We start from the raw sequence: 21,396 nt of genomic DNA on the forward strand, positions 1-21,396 counted from the left end.
ATAAGTCTCGAAATTAAAACCTGAGAAATAATTAACTACATTGATTATGATTTGTTACCGGAAAAAACAAGTGCAGTAAGTCAAATGGTTAAGCTTACCAAGTGAACACAGTGAGCAGAATTTTGGACAGATTAACTTGGCTCGATGAATATCCTTACAAATAATGAAAAAGCTATTTAGAAAAGCACAATCCACTTTCACATCATCAATACATGCTCCGGCTGAAATATAAATAGTTGCCACCCTAATAGTGTTATCACCGTATTTTCAACTATTCCGTATGTAGGCAATGGACTCTTTCATAACTAAAACTCAGTAAATATCGGCTTATATCGGTAATGCTGGGTGATATCTTTAAAACCCCATTAATTGTTTTTGCCTCCTTTTGGCAGTGTTCGAATGTGTAATGTTAGTTGATTTTGGATTTTTTGTCACGTGATAGGATGATATCATTTCTTGACCCTTTCAGAATTTAATGTTAAGAAAAACGAATGTTCTGTTCGTTTTTTCATTGTTCAGTTTGAAAGGAAGAGCTTACGTGTCAAATGTGCACACAGATTTTTATTGCATCTATCTTTACTACAACATTCATGGCAGTCCAAAGTTTGTCTCCCATTTATCTGTCGACCGATCAAATTTCCGGCACCACTGGCACTTACTCCACATAACTGTAAAATGGAAATATGACTTATAGATAATAAACTACAAAAGTGGACAATACAGGCATATTGGTATCTAGATATGTCCTGTTCAGTTTGATTCTGCGATTGTTGCAAATTGATAAAATTTTACTAATTTCGAGTAATTTGAACAAATATCTTATATTCATATTGTTGGTTTAGAACAACTAAGATTATACATTTTCTAAGAGGAGAACGACATTTTATAGAAAATTATGTCACTTATTTTGCTATACACTAGTTTTATATGAACCAAATTTTAGAATTTTGCTAATTTTGTAAAAAATTGTTTTAGGGATATCTCTTGCCTACCTGATTGTCTGTACATCCGAGGGTGCTTCTTCGTCCTGTTGATTTTACTTCTATGTGACAAGACTATAAAATTACAAAGCAATTTTTTTGTAAAATCACAGTTTTTACATCGACATAGTGTGTATAGTAAGCAAATGTTTAGATAATTTAACAACGTAATGAAACGCCCATATATGGCAAATTCTACAAATACTTTAACGGTAGAGCTTATTCTATATTTACTAAATATTACTTAATAATATGACAAATTCTACTTTTATTTACCGACCTTTTCCGATAAAACAAATGTTATTGCCTGTCTTTCATTTAACAAAAGATGACCCGCTGTTAACACAGCCCTAACATTCCATTTACCAGTTGCCGATGGCAGACCTGGCCTCGAGGTTATAAAAAATGTGTTATGTCTGAAATCTCAGGAATTTAATTGGTCAATGAATACCCGAGATCTCAATTTGGGCGTAGAGAATTTCTTTCTAACCTTGGATTCTGTATGTGCCCGGCTTGAATTTTATCTTTTATTGACAAACTAAAGGTATCTGTCTGATTATTAAATATAACAATTGCCTTTTGTTGACAATAATCTGACCCTCAGTCTAGAATATTTGCCTTACCCTTATTCAGTAAATTGACGACATTTACCAGAATAGTATTATATCATGCAAACTTGTACATTTCTTTGACCAATATGGTATTATGCTACTGATAGATATTTACCTGACCGGCATGGCATTCTGTCACTGTGAGACATTCATCAACGTCAGCAATGTCGGTACAATTGTAACACTGCAAGGCGTCTAAAGTAAATGTTTTATAATGAAGTACACTGAATATGCTTTGTTATATTGTTATAATATGCTACTGTGTTAAAGTTATAGTAAAGTTCAGCTTCATTTCTACTATAAGTAACATCTATTCTTTTAAATTACATACATTTATCATGATGTAAAAACACTCCATGGCCCCAATTTATCATCCTGTTTATATAGAATATATTGTAATATTTAGGTTAAATAATTTGTGTACTAATACGCTGAAGAAGAGGTTGTTTATAATTTAACACACACTTTCATTTGGTTATTAATATACATACCTATTTTCATTTTTTTTATCGAAAACAGCTAGCGTTCTGCTTAAAGTTAAAAAACTGAAAAAGTGGCGCTAGATAAAAGTATTCCAGCAAACAGGTTTTCATTTTTACTACGTGATCTGAGCAATTTACAACACTTTATTATGGGACCGAAATTGATACAAGCGATACAACGAAGTATATAGATTCTTACCAGATGTCTTTGGAAAGGAAAGCAGCAGGTATATCGAAAAACCTAAAATATATAATTTTTAATATTATTCCGGTCATTTTACATTCTTTTGAAGGAAATTTACAAATACATTACACAAGCGAATTATTTTGGTTTGTAGCGTATTGAATAAGTAGCAGCTAATGGTGACTTTAATTGCGGACCCATATGCACTCAGTAAAGCGTTAACTTGAACAGAATGATGTTATTTCAGATACATATTGCGAGCATTGTACACATCATGAAGAAAAAAAGGTGTTGCTGCCAAAATAAAAAATCATATCTTTCGGACGAGTTTGACCGACTGATAAGCTGGTACCTGACACACATCATAGACGACATGCAAGAGCATTATTTACATTTCTTTGTCTTCTATTGGGCCTTGCTCTGCAGATGTTGTACTTTATCCGTATAAGTTATTTTCAACCTTAATAATAACCCTTATATAGATAGCGTTTCCTTAAAAAAAACAACTTTTGTTGCCATACTGTCAGTGCTTGTTGGTCATATTCCCCATTGTAGAAAGCTATGTTTAAAATATTTTATGTCCATTTTAACGAGTGTTTTGCTATTTTCACTTTCGTTAATTCATATAAAAGCTATAAAACAAGAACAACAATAACAAAAACAAACAACAAACAACAAAAAAAAAAAAAATGAAAATATTACCTAACGTAATTGCAATCATTCTGTTGTTAATTGCGCTCTTGTCCCATCTACTGGCACGAAACTTGTTCTCATTTATTAGATAACCATAAGAACATGTACGTACCAAACATGACGCTATCTGAATGGCAGAGAGTCCTATATTTTGATAAATTAACGACATTTGAACAAGAGATTGCCCTCAAAGTACTAAAGTGTCTTTATAAAAAGAGATAATGACCCTACTATTTTAAGACATACTGCATGCTTAGTGTTCAACCCTTTTACAGTTAGACACTACTCTTTCCTCTTTTGATTACATCTGACGGACCAAGGGAGAATCTATGATGGACAGTTCTTAAAGCCCTTTGGGGCTGAATTGTCTTAATGTTCGTCTTCTGCCTTGTTTCGTCGGGCCCTTGTAGGTGATTTTCTTGTTGCTCTGTCTTCCTTTAGGACATTGAGTTCTTTGTTATGGCCATTGGGCTTTACATTTATAGTTTCTACATTATTATTTCGGTGTTTTATTTTTTTAACCTTTTGTTTGTTTGTTTGTTTGTTTCATTCTACGCCTTGTTGTTTTCACGTCTACGGTAAGTATCTTCCCCTTTGCCCCTAGTCTTATTTCTTTAGTTTTGTTGCTGGGTCGCGTGGTAGTTGCGTTCATTGAACGCCGTCTTTCCTTGTTGATCTTGTTTATCATATTTTATGCTGGCTGGTAAAATATTGTTCAAATCATTATGTTACTTGTTTAAGAATACAACCAAATAAGTTTTTACTCTCACGTTGTCAAGATAAGACAATTTATTACATTTATCTAACATTAAAAGATTTCCACTGAGGTCCAAAATCCCCAGGAAAAGAAAAATTGACTTTCTTACATATATCAACTGATAAAGTTAAAACGTTAACATTCCGAAAGGTAAGAAAGCAATTCTCTAAAAATAAAATTGCTAAGTCGCTTTTCATTTTTCTGCCATTTTGTACAATAAAAGTAAACGATTATTCTGGAAAATAAGAGTGGGAGAATGATCTGAAAAATCGCAAACGAGTTACAGTCCCCGACTTACACTCAATTATACAAAAATATCGTTAAGTATTCCAGTCATGTAAAAAAATCCTCAAGGGAGATAATGAACACTTCGATAATGTGTATAATGTTAATTTTGTTAGTACCCATGAGAAAGAATTTTAAAAGGACAAATGTACTAATAAACTACTGTAAAATAAGTGTGACGTTTAAATGAACGACTAACGTGTAGTAGAATATATAGTTTGTTTTCATAGTCGATAAAATATATTTTGAATTTGAATTACAAACGCTCGAAATGACACAGGGGTAGGATGCTTGAGGACAATTGCTGATTCTAACCTCAAGTTTTGTTGCAATATACATTTTGTTGCATTTCGCTTCATTTTTGTAAAGGAAAACATGCAGTTTTATCTTTTTCTTGGTTAATAGCTTGTATAAATATTTTGTGGTGTATCGCGTTGACGCACGCTCTTATCTAATAACGTTAGACAATATTTCAGTTATACGCAATAGCATTAAAATGTTTAAAACCGCTCAAATTATGATGGCAAGCATCAGTAAAAGCGATTATTACATATAATTAAATAACATTTGACTGACAATTTAAAATCAAACAACTAAGTTTAATTCCTCATAGAAAACGGTTACTTGTCAAGGTTAAAAACAAGAAGGTGAAATAATTCAACATAGATACATTCTTGTTACTGCAAATTACAGTTTAATTATTCTTTATGAAAAGAGGAACATCTCTCCCTGCCTTCATATCATCTGGTAGAGTGATATTAGATGTACCAACTATTACCAGTAGATTAATTTGAAACATGCTTATAACTATTTAAACTTCTTTTTCAGCTATCAATGAAAGAGAAAACAAATATAGGTATGCCTTTAGATAAAAGAAAAAAGAACAAACTGCTCGCATAAACTGTTAAATACTGTAGGTAGCTTTAAAGTTAGATTTGATCAAATAATACAGTAAATATAGTTAAATACTTTATAAAACTGCGTTTAACAAAGTTGGTTTCATTTTGTGCAGCCAAGCGGAACGTGTCTGCGATTTGATATGCACAACAAGGGATTGTACTGATCACTACTGTGAAATTTGACTTATGAAGGTCGGCCAAGCGGAATGCAGACGGACGAACAGACGGCGAAGGCCAAAAAATTTTGGGAGTTACAACAATTCAACAAATTGATATATTCCTGTAACTGCCAAATACAGTTGATGAAGGAACGTCTCTCGCTGTCTTCAAATCATCTGTTACAGAACATACAGTACCTTGTATTATTGGCATTTACAATATCTGTTAAAGGAAATGGGATGATAGATGCACTTACTATAACAAAGAGAGACGAGATACCGTAAATAAGTTAATCTATTTTAATCTTGATAAAAAAAAGTGTTCAGTCTTCAATGAAAAAGTATTTTTAGGAAAACTCGTTTAGATGTAAGAAATAAATGAAAAAAACTGATCGCATAAACTATCTAATTCTGTAGGTAGCTTTGCAGTAAAATTGGATGAAAAAGTACAGTAACTATAGTTGAATATTTCATTAACCTTGCGTATATAAGTACTAATTGATGAACTACTTTTCTCTTTTTTTATCAAATTCACTATCAATGAAAAACGTGAAACATCTATAAAGCATAATTTTCGGGTTTAGCTCAAACTTGTTTTTTTGTCATGTAGTAGATATCAGCCGAAAACTGTCCAATATGTAAAATATTGAATTTCATGAGGCGCGTAGCGCCGAAGGGAATTCAATAGTTTACTTATTGGTCAGTTTGAGGCTTATATCTTACTTAAATTACTACTTTTACCATCAAATATCATGTTATCTATCGAAAAATTAGAATGGATTTTTGTGCTAGAAATGTACAATATTAATGTTTTAGCAATTATCTTTTTCTTACTTGCAAAACCCTATAGGTAGCCTCTTGAATGACAAAATGTCCGTTGCATGAAACTTTCGTGTTTTGAAATATGGCCAATTATGTACATGAACACAATGATAAACACAAAATATACCAGTTACACAAAATGTTGGATATACACACATACAGTATACATCAATTTACATTTGTGACTTTTACAAGAAATAATAACAATTTTTGCCGGATATTTTAAATGATTGAAACAATCTATGAGTTTTAAAAAGGATTTATACTGACCATTTAGTGTTAAAATGATATTTTTACTTTACTACAACTATCTCGGATGTAAAATGTTGTGCCATTAGTATAAATTTTGGATATTAACGCAACAAAATGATATTTTCTTATTTTTGAATTGATATTTGTCATACCATAGGAGTCTGGTATTGTTTCTTTACATAAGCAGTCATATAACCGCTTTTGGTTTAAATAGATGAATTCATTTTCTCTATTGTATTTATTTGACAAACTGACCATTACCCTTATTTGAAAAGTTGACTTAACTGAAACACAACGTACATACAATAAAGCAAATCAAGTATGATTGTCAACTTAAAGTATATTTAAAAACGAAAGAAAAAAAAACCCCGGAAAATATGCAAGAAATTAAACAATCCCATAAAATCATATCCTAACTGACCCCGCTATCTTTTACTTTGACAGCGTAAGCAGTGATGTGATGTTAAGAGCTTGAAAGTCGAAAATCAGTAGGCTTTGAATAATAATTCGTTAAATAAGCTAGATAACAATTATTGTTCTTTTTGTAAAATTATGTAAATACGTAATGGGCGAAGGAAAAACATTGCATCATTTCTCGTGTTAAATCCTGAGATTAGAGGTTACATTTAACTTAACCGGTTTTTTCTTCTATTTGTTTTTTTTTCTTTGGAGAATTTTCCACAAAATCCTGTGGTCAAACAAGCTTCTTTCAAGACATGGCACGCTGTCTAATATTAATGTGTTACACGATTAATATTCGACTGGCACATTAATATTGGATACCTACCTGTACTGTATTAAAAATACAGTACGGTCAGAACAAAGGAATGACGTCAAAACGCCTTTACGATCAGAAATGAATAAAACGGATTAACACTTTATGAAAAGAAGAGAAAAGTGACAAAAAAAGATCTTTATTGGTGAATCAGATATCCAGAGAACGAGTTTATACGGTAAACATCTGCATATATATAATTGCTCGTACAACCCGAAGTGGGATTTAAAAAAAATACTTTTGAATGCCAGTAAAAGGGGAAACCCTATCTGCAAATATTGCCCTGGGTTTCGAAATCTATCATAAAAATAAATAAGCATAAGGGTTGTCCCCTCTAAAAATAGAGAAAGTACAAAGACTTCTTTGGTGACATTTTGCACATTTGTATACTTTAATTTATTTGTTCCGTTTACAGGGGCAGTGGGAAGATTCCGAGATGTATTTTAAACATTTTCCCCATAATAAGGGGTTTTGCCCAAAATTAGGGTTTTCCCGTGCCCGGAAAAATTTTTTTGTTACATTTTTGGTTTAAATACCAATTTTGGGCCTGTAAAAACAAAATTTTTCAAAGTCATTTATTGAAGGGATTTAGTTACTTTATAAATTTTATTTTCGTTGTAGTTTTAATTTAAAAAATACACGACTTATTATAAAAGTGATGAAAAAGTAGGAAAACAAGAATAACCTTTTTCACCAGCACATTTACAAATAAGAAATACCCTGAGAGAACTTTAAGTTGCATATCATTTTTAAAGAACAGTATTATCCATTTTTAGTTATATGCTCTCAACAAGCTGGCACATTTCTCTTTTTTCAACCTTGTCAGCATTGGAAATCAAAATCTTAAACATCTAAGACACATTTAGTTATATCAATATTATGATTAATGGACATGTTATGATGGCGCATGGGCGAAACCGAATAGTAACTTTAGTATCGCTATCCGCGTGGGTTCAAATCCCGTCAGAGACGAGCCAGTGTTTCCTTGAGCAAAAAAAAAAAATACAACTCATTGCTCAATACTGGGTTGGATCCAGACATGTGTCTATAAGCTTCATACACAATGGCACTTAAATAAATTCTATGTGAATTTAAAAAACCCGAGGGTTGGGGACGGCGAAGGCTTGCAAAAAAGATATTTCAAAAAAGGGGGGTTTTTTTCATAAATTTTTTACCCCTTTTGGAAAAGAAAAAATGTTTTTATTTACAGTTTATGAACTTATATAAAAATTATCAATTTTCTACAAATGCTTTTTCCCACAAAGGGAAAAAACTTTTGAGGAATTCCCTCCCAAAAATTTTCCAAAGGGGAGGGTGACGGATTTGTGGGAGGGAACCTGATCTAGACCTTTTAACCCCTCCCCCCAAAGTCATCAGGCGCCCCATTGTCCCCCGTTAGTCCCCAAACCCCCACTTTAATACAAAAATCATTATTAAAAGGGCATCCGTACAATGTTGTCTTCAAAAAAATTTTAAAAAAGCCAATTTTAAAAAACGATGGCGTGAAAAAATTTTTCTTTAATTAATTGAAAAAGGGAAAAAAGGGTTTAAAAGGGAAACAGGCAATACATTTTAATTTCGCACGCATCATAAAATGAAAAAGAAAGGGGGGCCCAAAACAAACCTACCGGGGGAAAAAAAACAAAATGAATTTAGGCACATATGGAAAAGGGGGGAACTTTAAAAAAGGGCAAGAAAACTGAGAATTTTGGATTAAAGGCAAAATAGTGTCAAAAAGAAATCCATATTTTTTTCTTTTCAACCTCCCAAAAATTGTTTTAAAAAGTTTTTAAAAATGGATTACGAAATATGTAAATAATTTTGATCTGAAGAAAGTAGTTGCTTTTAAAGTGCAGAAAGGGTTTTAAAGGGGAAAAATGGAACAAAAATGATATTTTGACCCCCCATACAAAAAAACATAACCAATTGAAAAAATAACAAAAGAACAAAGGGAAATTCCCCGGGAAAATGGGAATTAAATTTTTTTGGAAAAATTTAAAAAGAATAAAATAAAAAAATTTTTTTAGAAATAAAAAAAGATGGCACAATAGGCCCTAAGGGCCCCAAAAAAGGGAAAAAAAGCCTTTTTACTGTGAAAAATGCTGTAAAACAAGTTAACACATAAAAAAAGGGGCCTTTAGGGGTAATGCAATTTTTCGGTCTGGTTTTTCAGACCTCGGGGAAATAATATCGCCTCTGACCAAAAGTCCGTAAAAATTTCATTTTTTCGAAAGGGAATGTTTTAATTTTTTTTCTTTAAAACCCTTTCACTCTTTGGTCAGTTGTTTTTTGTAATTTTCTTTAAAAAATAAATCTTAAATTTTTTAGGGGTGTGAAATTTCAAAATTAGTAGGGGTTTTTTTTTTTATTTCAAGGGTTTTCAGAAAAATCCCTGCCTTTTTAAAGATATTCCCTTTTTTTTAATTAAATAAAAAAGTTTTTGTTTTCTAGGAACCCCCCCAGGAATTTTAAAAAACCCTTTTAAATAAAATTTATAATTAAATTTAAAAACAAATCATGACTTTTGATCAACATGTGAAATAAAATTTATTGAAACATAACAATAAAATTCAGTAAAAATAATCTTTTATCAACAAAATTAAATATTATGCCTCATTTGCATACGCCCCTTCTATATTTGATATGTCATTCAGTCCATATAAGAATTATGGACTGGGTAGCCGGTCTTATCATATTAAATATAGAAGGGCGTATGCAAATGAGGTATAATATTACCTTTTAATGTCGTTATAAACCTTTAATTATGATTTTTTAATTACTTACTTTTTCTAATAACATTTTTATCATTTTTATATTATAATTATCAACATTTTTTTTTTTGGTTAACACGCTACATTGATATTGAATGTTATGTCTGTTTCGACCGAATCTAAATTGATTTTAAAACCATTTGTGTTGATTTACAATGTCTTTAAGTGTAAAAACATTACACTTTTTTTTGTTTAGAAATTCTAATAAGAAAATTTTGGGAAAATTGAAATAATTAATAAACATCCTTGCTTATAAACTGAAGCAATTTTATCAAACTTACTTGACATGACGGCGGTAAGCATATTCTATCATCTAAAGATGCTCGCCAAAACATTGGAGTCCGTTTCTGTTCTGGTTATCCGGGTTCCGAGCACAATTACGATGTCGTCTTTCTATACCTACACCACATGTTTACAGAACACGCGTTCCCAGCTCGACCATTTTAGCCCTCCACCATGCACTTTGAAAAATATTCACAATGAAGGAGTGCCTTAAAACGATTATATATTTCATACATAATATTCGTTTGTTGGTTTATTTGAGTTAAGCAGCATATTGACACATTTCTGGTCATACCGCGCCGAACACCGAATTTATTAAAATGCGATTATAAAAATCGGAAATTTAAATTTTTTGCTTTTTAAAAAGATTTTTTTATACTTTAAAGCTTAATATGATTTTTTAAAATGAGAAAAAACGGTCCCGGGTAACATTTGGTTTTTTAATGTTTTTTAAAAAATGAAACATTTTTTGCAAAGGGTAAAAAAATGGGGAACATCTTTCCGTTAAAAGATCAAAAATACAAAACTCTAGTGTATTTTTTAACGTGTTAAGAAAGGGAAATTGATTTTATTGACGGTTTTAAAAAAAATAAAGATTGTGATCGGGCACGACAAGGGTTGATATTAAAATTTTTTTAAAAAGACTTTGGGCTCAATCCCCCGGGTTTGTTCAGTTCGAATTTTACCAAATTTTGTAAAAAGTTTAAACCCAAAGAAAAATTTTAAAACAACAAATTGGGTTTAAAATTAGTCCCTTGTTATATTTAATGGCTTTTTACTTTTAAACTAAGCCCCCTACTTAAAAGGATGTGTTCCCAAAATAACTTGGGCTGGGCTTAATTAACATTTTTGTCAATTTGATCATAGGTCTTTACCCTATTTTTGCGCATTTTTAAAGAAAGGGAGAAAAATTTTGAGAAAAATATTAAAATTTATTACAAATTTTGTGATTTAATGACAAAAGGGTTAAAAAAAGGGGCCCTTTTTTCAAACAATAAAAATAAAAACCATTATCACGGGAAACTCCCCTTTTAAAGAAAAATTTTTTTTAAAATAAAGAAATCCCCGAACTAAACATATAAATTATCCAATCCAATTTACCCAATTTTTCATTGTAAAAGCAGATAAAATAATTAATTGGGTTTTTTCATTTTTTTAAAAAAAATTTTTTAAAACGTTCAGAAATTTTGGGCACTGAAATATAACCACGCAAGAAATTTTCCCTTTAACGTTTTGAAAAAAAATATTTTTTGGGTTTTTTTTTTCGTTTTTCCGGGAACTAATTTTTAAAATGAAGGGGGTTACTGGTTTTTGCTGCATACTAAATTGGGAAAACTTTTTCTCCTCTTCAGCTTTCTAAATGGGGGAGGCCGAAAACCGAAACAAAATATGTAAATAATTTTATTTTTAAGTTTTTATTTTTTAGAAATTTTTGTTTAAAATTTAAAGTGTGGGGTTTTGAAATTTGGTAAATTTTAGTTTTATTATCACAAACCCTTTTCCTTTTTTTTTTTTTTTCAGGTTTTGGGAAATTTTTTTTTGGTTTCAAATAAGATATCTTTTAATTTTTAATTTGGGTTTTGGGTCTCAAAACGTGGTTTTTTTCAAATTGCCAAAGTCCCTGCTAAATTATACCCGGGCAAATTGTTTTAAACATGTTCCCTTTAAAATCAAATGCGTTACCGATTTCAGTCAAGCCCCATTTCTGGGGGAGGATCGGAACCCTTGTTCTTGTTTTTGGCAGTCCCATTTTACAAGTGGACGGGCACATGTTGACCCAGGGGAACCGGGTTTCCCCGTTTTCCCCTCCACTGTTTAAGGGAATTTAAAATATCAAAATGGGCCCCCTGACAAATAAAAGAAATTTAAAAAAATTTTTATTTTTTGAAGGAATGTTTTCGAAACCCCAGCAAAATTCCCAAAACGCTGAAAACAAAAATGTTCATTTTTTGTCTGCGTGGTTTTATTTTAAAAATATTTTTGTCACTTAAAAAAAGCGCATTTTTTTTCAAACAAAAATTTCGAAATTTTTTAAACAGTATATTAATTTTATATGAATTTTGGGTATTGGAAAAACCCTAAAAGTTTTCAAAAAGAAGTTATAGTTTTTAAAAACTTTCAAAATTTAAAAAAAACAGCCCTCTTTTAAATTTATTTGTAAAAAAAATGGAAATTTAAATATTTATTTTTAAAGAAAACAAATTTTATAAATCAAAAGGGTTAAACTTACCAAGTGAACACAAATGACAGAAATTTTTACAGATTAACTTGGCTTTGTGAAAAATCCCTTTCAAATAGAAAAAGCTATTTAAAATGCACAATTCCAATTTCACATTCAAAAACATGCTTCCCCGGGTGAAATATAAATAGTAAAACCAAGTAATATTTGGGAAATTTATTATCGATTGAAAAAAACTATCCCGTTGTTTAAAAAAATTTTTTGACCCCTCAAAAATCAAAAAAATATGACCCATGTTGGGAAAGTCCCAAATGTTTGGGATCCTGTAAATTTAATTTTAAAATAGGTGGGTTTAAAGTTTTTGGTTTTTTTTCAAAATTTAATAAAGTGTTTTTTTGTACCCATTTTTTGACTCTTTGAGGGAATTTGAAATTTTTAAATTTAAAAGGAAAGTTTGTTTCGTTTTTATATGTTATCCTGGAAAATAAAAATTGTTTAGTTTTCAAAGAAGGAAAAAATAATATAAAGAAAAAAACAGCTTTTCGTGGGCAAATGTAACATAAAATTTTTTTTGCATTTTTTCTTTATCAAAAAATTAATGGCAGTCCCAAAATTTGTCGCCCCTTATTTTTTGACCCATAAATTTCCCGGGAACCACTTGGGGCAAACCTTTAATTCCAACCAAAAACTGTAAAATGGAAATAATGACTTAAGACAAGAAAAAACAAAAGTGGAGGTTTTGGGGGCATATTTATATTGTAAAATGGGTTTTTTACAGGGTTTAAAATCGGGGGTTTTTTGGGAAATTGGGAAATTTTCTTTTAATTATATTGTCCAATTTTGAAATTCAGTACTTTTTAAAAGAGAAATTTAGACACAAAATGGAAAAATTAAAAAGATAAAAACCCGGGCCCAAACCCAAAAAGATATCTTTTCTAAGACGAGGAAAGGAATTTTTTTTAAATAAAATTTTGTCACTTTAAAAGTTCCCCTACACTTGTTTTTAATGAACCCAAAATTTTTTGAAATTTTTCTAATTTTTTAAAATTGTTTTTGGGAATATTTTCTTGCCTTTCCTATTGTTTGGTTTCAAAACCCAAAGGGGGGGTTCTTTGTCCATATGATTTTAAATTCTTGTGGGCCAAAACATAAAAATTACAAAATCGCATAAATTAAAAACCCTTTATAAAAATGGTAACTAACAAAACAATTTTTTTTGTAAAGAAAAATTTTTTTATAACAATTTTTTTCTGACATATTGATTTTAGTAAAAAAATGTTAAAAAAAATTTAACAGCATAATGAAATCCCCTAAAATGGCAAATTTCTTTCAAATACTTTAACGGTAGAGCCCTTTTTCCCATATTTACTGAAATTTTTACTTAATAATATGACAAATTCACTTCATTTTCCCACCTTTTTTTGAAAAAAAAGTTTTTTGCCTGTCTTTTCATTTTTGCAAAAATTTTCCCGCTGTTATAAAAACCGGTTGGGAGAACCCGGGCCCCCGGGGGTTTTAAAAAAAAATTTTGTTCTTTTTGAAATCCCCGGAAAATTTAAATTTTTTTAATACCCGGGTCTTTAATTGGGAAAGTAAGAAAATTTTTTTTCAAAACCTTGGATCCCGGGTCCCTTCATTTTTATTGACTTAGTAAAGGGATCTGCCCCGATTTCAAAAAAAACAATTTTTCTGTTTACAAATAACTTTACCCTTTAGTGTAGAATATTTTCCCAACCCTTATTATATTCAACCAAAATTGAAAACCCCTCTACCAGAACATTTAAATTTTTATGCGAATTTTGAAACCAAAATACATAAAAAATACTGGTTAGAAAAATTTTCCTACCGGCATGGGGATTTCCCGTCACTTAAACATTCTTAAAGTCAGCAAAAGAGGGACAATTGTAAAAAACTGCAAGGGGTCTAAATAAATGTTTATAAGGGAAATCACTGAATATCTTTTTTTTTAAAATGGGTAAATGTGTTTAAAATCATACTTCATAAAGTTCAGCTTCATTTCTACTATAAATAACATCTATTCTTTTAAAAAGAAAAATACATTTATTATAATGTAAAAACTCCATGGCCCAAATTTTTCATCCTGTTTTATAAATATATTTTAATTATTAAGGGGTTTAAATTTAATTTTTTTTCAATACTAGACCATATGGGTTTGGGGAACTGATAAAGGTTCCAATTTTGTTTGATATTTAATTAAAGACAATTGATGCCTCGTGTTTTAAACCAGTCAGTTTAAATGTACTAACTTGCTAATAATAAATTAAAATTTTTGTTTAAACCAAAAAAGAATTTCAAGTTTCAAAAATGGTTTAAATTTTTCTATAGTTTTTGGGAAAAAAAGGGTGTGTAATAATTAATTGAAAATACTGGCCCAAAACTGAAAAACAGAAAAGCATTAATAAAACTATGTAAATTTTAAAAAAAATTTTAAAAAAAAAATTAACACGGGGGAATTGGGGTGTGTACATGAAAAGTTAATATTTTTGGGCGGCAAAAAAAGGGATCTAAAAAATCTACAAACAAAGCCAATTTTAAATGCAAATACATATTATATTTTAAACGGTAAGTGATATTTTTAAAATTTTATATTTTTTTTTTTTTAAATTTTAAAAATTCTGCTTATCAAATATGAAAAAAATCATAAAAAAAAAAGTTGTTTTAAACAGTAAAATAAATTGTTATTAATGAAAATTTCAAATTTAAGTGTTTTGGGGCTGGGGCCAGTTGGGAGTCATTCTGGATTATCAAGTCATAAAAGGGTTTACCCAAAAAAGCCCCAGGATGATCCATAATTAAAAATTTGGGGTCATAAGCTAAAAAAAGTGATGTAATTTAAGTAATGTTTAAACTCTAAAAAATAAAGCACCCTGGGGGCGCTTGATTTACCACATTGTACCCCTGTTGAATTTTAAAATGTTTTCCCGGGGCGCTTTTTAGCAAAAAATATTTATTTATAAAAAAAATTCTGGGGGAAAAAAGGGCTTTTTTTTATAATCATTTTAAAAATAGATTTTTTAAAATCAAAAATTTAAATTTTAAACCTATTATCTCTGTGGGGAACTTTCTTTTTAAAAAATCAATTTCCAGTGGTTTTCGTTCTTTTTAGGGGTTTTATAAAAAATATATTGAAAGATTTTTTTTTTTTGCATAATGCAAAAGTAATAAGTTTGACAGAATACATTCGCCTTTTTGTCTAAAAGTTTAAAAAAATTTATTAAAAAAACTGACAATTTACTTTCATTTTTTTGGGCAACAAAAAAACCCGGAATTTTCTGAATTTACCGAAAAACAAACAGAAAAAAAAATGAAATTTTAAATTTTTTAATGGGTAAAACTGTTTTTATGGGGTTTATTAAAAATTTTTAAAATTTTATTTGTTAAATTTGCTTAAATGTTCCCCGGGGTTTTTGAAAAAAAAACTAATAGGGTAATTTTAATCTGAAATCCGCTTTTTACCTTTTAGGCAAAAAATTTAAACTTTTAAACTTTGGGTTTTTTTTTTTTTTTTTTTTTTCTTTTTATGGAATAAATTATCTAAGTTTAAAATTTTTTTTGTTATAATCGAAATTGAACGCTTCCGTAAATTTAAAGATTTCAAATTTTTTATAAGGGAAACATTGTAAAGCGGTTTATATACACAAAATTTACAATCCCCGTTTTACGTACATCCCGGTTTAAAGGAAGTAACTCTTTTTGACGCTTAAACGTTTAAAAGAAAGGGTCTATAGTTTACAAATTTATAATCCACTGCGGTTTAAAAAGTAAAAACCGGGGAAGGTTTTTTGAATTTTAATAGAAATTTTTTTTTATTTACCAAATTTTAAAAAATTTTAATTTAATTTTTTCTTATTTAAAATCCAAATATGGGTTTGTCCCAAAATTTTATAAAAAGTGTGAAATTGAAAAAAAAACAGACCAAAAAAAGATACAAAAAATGGGGACCGAAATCCCGAAATTTTAAAATGTTTTCAGAGTTTGCAAAAACCCCAAATTTGTGTGCAGTTATTACATAAAGAATGACACATTTTGGGATCGGGAAAAAAGATATTTTTTTTTATAATTTTTCGTAGTTTTCGTTCATTTTAATTTTGGGTATAATGCAACCCGTTTTTTTGTTTTATTTCAAATATTTCAGATTTTAGTGTTTTTGGGCCCCTTTTCCCAACGGGGAAAAACAAAGTTTAATTTCCCCTTTGATTAAAAATACACTATGGATGAAAAAAATTTACGTTAATGTGTCGGGGTGGGAAACAGGGACGGGGGGGGGGGTTTAGAACCTTTAAAAATTGACGAAAAAATTTTTCTTTAAAAAATTTGTCTAAAAGAATGGATAAAGGTGACCCACCGGGAATAAAAAAAAAAGAATAAAAAGATTTTTTTTAAGATTTATTTTTTTAAATTTTTTTTACCACAATTTTTTTTTTTTAAACTTTATTTTATTTTAAAATTTTTTTGGGTTTTGGGTTTCCAAGCTTTTTTTATTTTTAACTTTTTTTTTTTGCTTTTTAGCTTTTTTAAAAAAAAATTTTTTTTTTGGAATTAATTTTACCTTTTTTTTTAAAATTTTTTTAAATTTTTTTAAATTTTAAAACATTTTTCAATTTTTTTTGATCAATCGGGGGCAAAAAATTTAGTTTGGGACCATACCCTTTTTTAATTTTTTGTTAAAATTTTAAAATTTTTTCATTTACCAAATGGAAACGGGGGGACTCTCAAAAACCCTGCCCATAGTTTTCTTTTTTTTTTTTTCCCCCAAATTAATTTTTATTAAAATTTTTTTTGTTTAATTAAAAATTTTTTTCACCCGTTGTTTAAACATTTGTTTTTTTTTAAAATCACCTAAATTTTTTTTAAAGGCCCCCATTAAGCCCCAAAATTCCTGCCCAAATTAAAGGGGTACTGTCCACTTCAAACCCAAAAACAGACGGGGGGCAAAACCCCTTGGGAAAACCCCCTTGAGTCCCCTTTTTTAATGGGGGGGGGCCGAAAAAAGTTTTTCACCCCTTTAATACTTATTTCTCAAAAAAAACAGTGTTTTGGCCTAAAAGCCCCTTTTTTTAAACCTTTATAAGGCCAAAAAATTTATGGGGGGGAAAAACCCTCAAAACACGCCTTTTAAAAATGAAAAAAAGGTAAAAGGAAACTTATTCCTTTTTTTTTGCTTCTGTTTTCCCATTCTTTCATATTAAATCTATAAAATTAATTTTTTTCCCGGGTTTTTTTTAGCTGAAACCCGCGGCCATTCAACTTTAACTAAATTGAAAAGACTTTAAACAAATTTAAACTTTGGAGAGGGTTCCGGCTTTGCTAAGGGGGCGGGTACAAAATTTTTGACCGAAATTTACCTTTTATAAATTTTTTGGAAAAGGGTAGGAAGTGTTGGTATGTTTTTAAGAAAGAGTTTGAAACACGGGGCTTTTTGTTTTTGTAGAGGGACCCCGTATCTTTTTATCACATTTCAAACATAAAAACATGTCCCTGAGTCACATTTTGGGGCCCCTTGAAAAAAAAAAACGTTTGGCCGAGTTTTCGAATATGTTTAAAATTTTGTCGTTTTCCCTTTACCCTGCCGTTAAAATTGGAAATTCCCCAGAAAAAAATGAGAAATTTAAATGGAAATCCCCTTTGGAGTGCGGGTAATAATCCCTTGCACACCATTAAGGGCACGGGCGTGTTATTGTTGATTTTATCATTGAAACATTTACCACAAAAGGGGTCCCAATTTTTGATACAATAGATTATTGGCACACTTCTAAATACCGTCTAATTTTTTGAAAAAATTTAAAACCCAAGCATTTTTGCATTTTGGGATAAATTTTTTTTTACTTTTTAAAATAAAGATATGTGTTATTAAAAATTTGGGGGAAAAGGTTTAAATCCTTCTTTTAGAAAAGAGAATTTTTGAAAAAAACGGGAAAATTTGGGCTAGTTCGTTCAAACTGAGATTGTTTAAAGGGAGAAAGGAGTGAAAACCTGGACTATTGCGAGGGTTTTCCAGTAAGAAACCCCCAAATTCAAATATTCTTCACTATATTTGTAAATAATTTAAAAGTAAAATTAAAACAAAAAGGGAAATATTTAAGTTTAAAAATGTTTTTAAACTACTTGCATTTACCCCAAAAATTGAAAAAGCAAAAAATTTCGTTAATTTAAAAGGGCAATACTCGTGACAGGCACCGGGGCAATTCAAACGCCCCAACACTCGGTAAAACTGACATTGGTATTTATCTCAAAAATTTCCACTGTTTCTGATTTTTTCTATTGTAGATTAAAACTTTTTAACAAATAAACATTTTTAAATCATTGTCAAATTTCACTTCAAATTCATTTTTTTCTTCTTGGGAAGTTAATGAAAAAAAAACATCAAATTTGCTGTTTTCCGAGCTCATTTATCAGGTAAAACAAGGGAAGGGAATTTTTACCTCCAAATTTAACATTTCAAAAGAATTTTCTCAAATTTATTTTTTTTTCAGTAACTAGAAAAATTTTATCAAAGTATTTGTTTTTTCAAAAAAAATTTATAAAAAACCCAATTCAAAATGACTAAATATTGTCATTTAAACTTATTTTCTTTCACGTTCAATGACAAAATTAAAAAAACAAAATAAACAAACTACAACCCCTCAACTATTTAATTCTGAGGTATAAATTTTCAGTAGGTTTGGGGAAATAGGAGAAAACTTTTCTATATACTTCATAACATTGCGGTTTATCAAAATTGGGTTTATCATATTTTCAAATTTCCATTTCCCCGTGATTTTGTACACATACCAAAAAAAGGGAAAAAAATCGGTGTTTAAAATGCAATAAAAATGGTATTTTTATATGGGGGCTTTTATTTTTTAAACCCCCATTATTTTAGTTTACAAAGTTTTTTAAACCCAAAAATAAAAAAATTTTTAATTTATTTTTTTCAGTTCTTAAAATTTGTTTTCTTTTCATACAATACCGAAATAATATCTCACATACACTAACGCTACATATTTGATCCATATCAGTAAATAAATATTTTGACAAAACGGCGCCAATCCGTAAGCAGCGTAATGACGTCATCCTTAATAAACAACTCATTAAAAAACAAGCTGACGTTATTTCATACATACAGGAATGATAAATGGGGCACCGATGTAAACACAATACGACGTAAGTTTTTATCGTTGAAAACGTGATAGAATAACGTTTCATTCTTATTATTTATTTTGTTTAATAATTTCTATATCTATGCAACAGAAGGGTGCGAAAATCGAACAGCGTTATACGAAAATCGGCACCGGAAGTTATTTCCGCTTGAAAAAATAACATTAACTTGTGACCTTCCTTATTTTTTCGTGATAGAATCGAAATAACATCGGCCTGAGAGGTGTATATCGGCTATTTAACACCGGCTTTGTCGTTTTGATGCGAAAAAATTAACCACTCAGGCCTACGGCCTTCGTGGTCAATTCCTACGCATCAAAACTCCAAACCGGTGTTAAATAGCCGATATACATCTCTCAGGCCGATTTTATTTCTTAAACATAAATGAATATTTGAATAGGTTCTAGTCATTTCACGTGTTTCTACCTGTCTTAATGTAAAGTTTTCTTCGTATTGTATTTTATACCAATTTAAAAGTACTTTTTCATTTTAACTTTGTATAATCTTCGTACAAATCCATATTTCTTCCATTGCACAGTACGCATTGCCCCGAACAGGGGAAATGTTTTCAATAACAATTAAATATTTCACTGTCAATGAAAAAAAAACAACAACAAAAAAAAACAACACCAGTAAGTCATCTATATAGCAAGATTTTTGTGCTCAGCCCTTTTATAACGATTTTACCGCTAACAACGTCACGAAGATGGGAAACACATGATATGTACGGACTTACTTTCTATAAAAAGATGAAAAAAGTGATAAAACATAAGTTTATTGGTGAACTAGATATCCAGAGAACGTGTTCATACGCCAAGAATCTGCATATATATAATTGCTCATACAATCAGAAATGCAATCAACAAAAACTTTTGAATGTTCATGTAAAACAGCGACAGTATCTGTACTATCACATGTGTGCGCATCTTTATCATAAACATATAAGGTAGCATATGTTGTCCCATCTATCATGATAGCTGCGTAGACTTCTTTTGTGTATGTAGCACATATTTGTAAACTAAATGAGTACGTTCCGTTGACAGGCGCAGTGAAGATTCCAGTAGATATATTATAAGCATTTCCTTCATTAAGAAGAGTAGAGCCAAATATAATAGTGTTTCCAGTGTCAGGATTTTTGTTTGTTATATCTTTGGCATTAAATACTATATTTGGACCTGTAAAACATAATTTGTCACAAACGTTTGGAAAGAAATACCAATATTATGTATTGAATAATATGAATTACTTTTATAATTTTGATCACTGGTGTACTGTATAATCACAAAAATACATGAATTATTATAAAAGTGATGAAACGCAGAAAGGCAAGAATAACTTTCATCAGCACATTACGAATAAGAATACCCTGAGAGAACTTAAGTGCATATCATTTTAAGGAACGATATTATCCATTTAGTTATATGCTTTCAACAAGCTGGCACCTTCGTTTTTTTCTGAAATTGTTCGACTTTTGTAACATTGCAAATCACAATCTATCACAATCTTACATCTTAGACACATTAGTCAAATTAGTAATAATGATATTATGAATAAAAGACATGTTATGATGGCGGCATAGCCAACCGAATAGTAACCTTCGTATCGCTATCCGTGTAGGTTCAAACCCCGTCAGAGGCGAGCCACTGTTTCCTTGTGCAAGAAATTTTACACTCATTGCTCAGTACTTGTTAGTTCTAGCAGTGTGTTTGCAATAAAATATAGAAAAATAGGTGTTTGTCATATTCTCAAGCCAATTCAGGAATGAAAATAACTGTTATCATTCTATTGCTTATCAACGTTATTTAAATGTTATCACATACTACAATTGCTTTTCCTACAGGAAACAACTTCTATAGGATCTCCATCACAATATTTTCCCAGAGGCGAGGGTGCCGGATTTGTGCAGGTACGTGATCTAGACTTTAACCCGTCCCCACACGTCACTGAACAGGTGCTCCATTGTCCCCAGTCAGTCCAACCACCATCTTAAATACCAAACTTCTTTTATATGAAAATCATCTCTACAATTTTGTTGTCTCTTTAATGTTGAGAAATAAACGATTGTGATAAATTTCAAAGATTTTAATTTAAAAGGATTGGAAAGGGTG

At 30.1% G+C, this 21,396-nt stretch overlaps 1 protein-coding gene across 1 annotated transcript in view; it reads right to left on the reverse strand.

Moving 5' to 3' along the window:
• LOC132742139 (uncharacterized) overlaps positions 1 to 21,273 on the reverse strand; it is a gene marked incomplete at its 5' end in the record, with an annotated part of 82,286 nt that extends 61,013 nt beyond the window's left edge. Inside the window, 8 exons of the mRNA XM_060730465.1 lie at positions 99 to 221; positions 539 to 668; positions 993 to 1,055; positions 1,707 to 1,786; positions 2,273 to 2,314; positions 2,960 to 3,136; positions 20,071 to 20,463; positions 21,109 to 21,273. Coding sequence (XP_060586448.1) covers positions 99 to 221; positions 539 to 668; positions 993 to 1,055; positions 1,707 to 1,786; positions 2,273 to 2,314; positions 2,960 to 3,136; positions 20,071 to 20,463; positions 21,109 to 21,273 — 1,173 coding nt within the window. The remainder of the gene's footprint in view (positions 1 to 98; positions 222 to 538; positions 669 to 992; positions 1,056 to 1,706; positions 1,787 to 2,272; positions 2,315 to 2,959; positions 3,137 to 20,070; positions 20,464 to 21,108) is intronic.
• Positions 21,274 to 21,396: the final 123 nt, after the last annotated feature.

This window comes from Ruditapes philippinarum, unplaced genomic scaffold, assembly GCF_026571515.1.
Source record: "Ruditapes philippinarum isolate M1 unplaced genomic scaffold, ASM2657151v2 ctg2354_1_1_1_1, whole genome shotgun sequence".
Taxonomy (NCBI): Eukaryota; Metazoa; Mollusca; class Bivalvia; order Venerida; family Veneridae; genus Ruditapes; species Ruditapes philippinarum.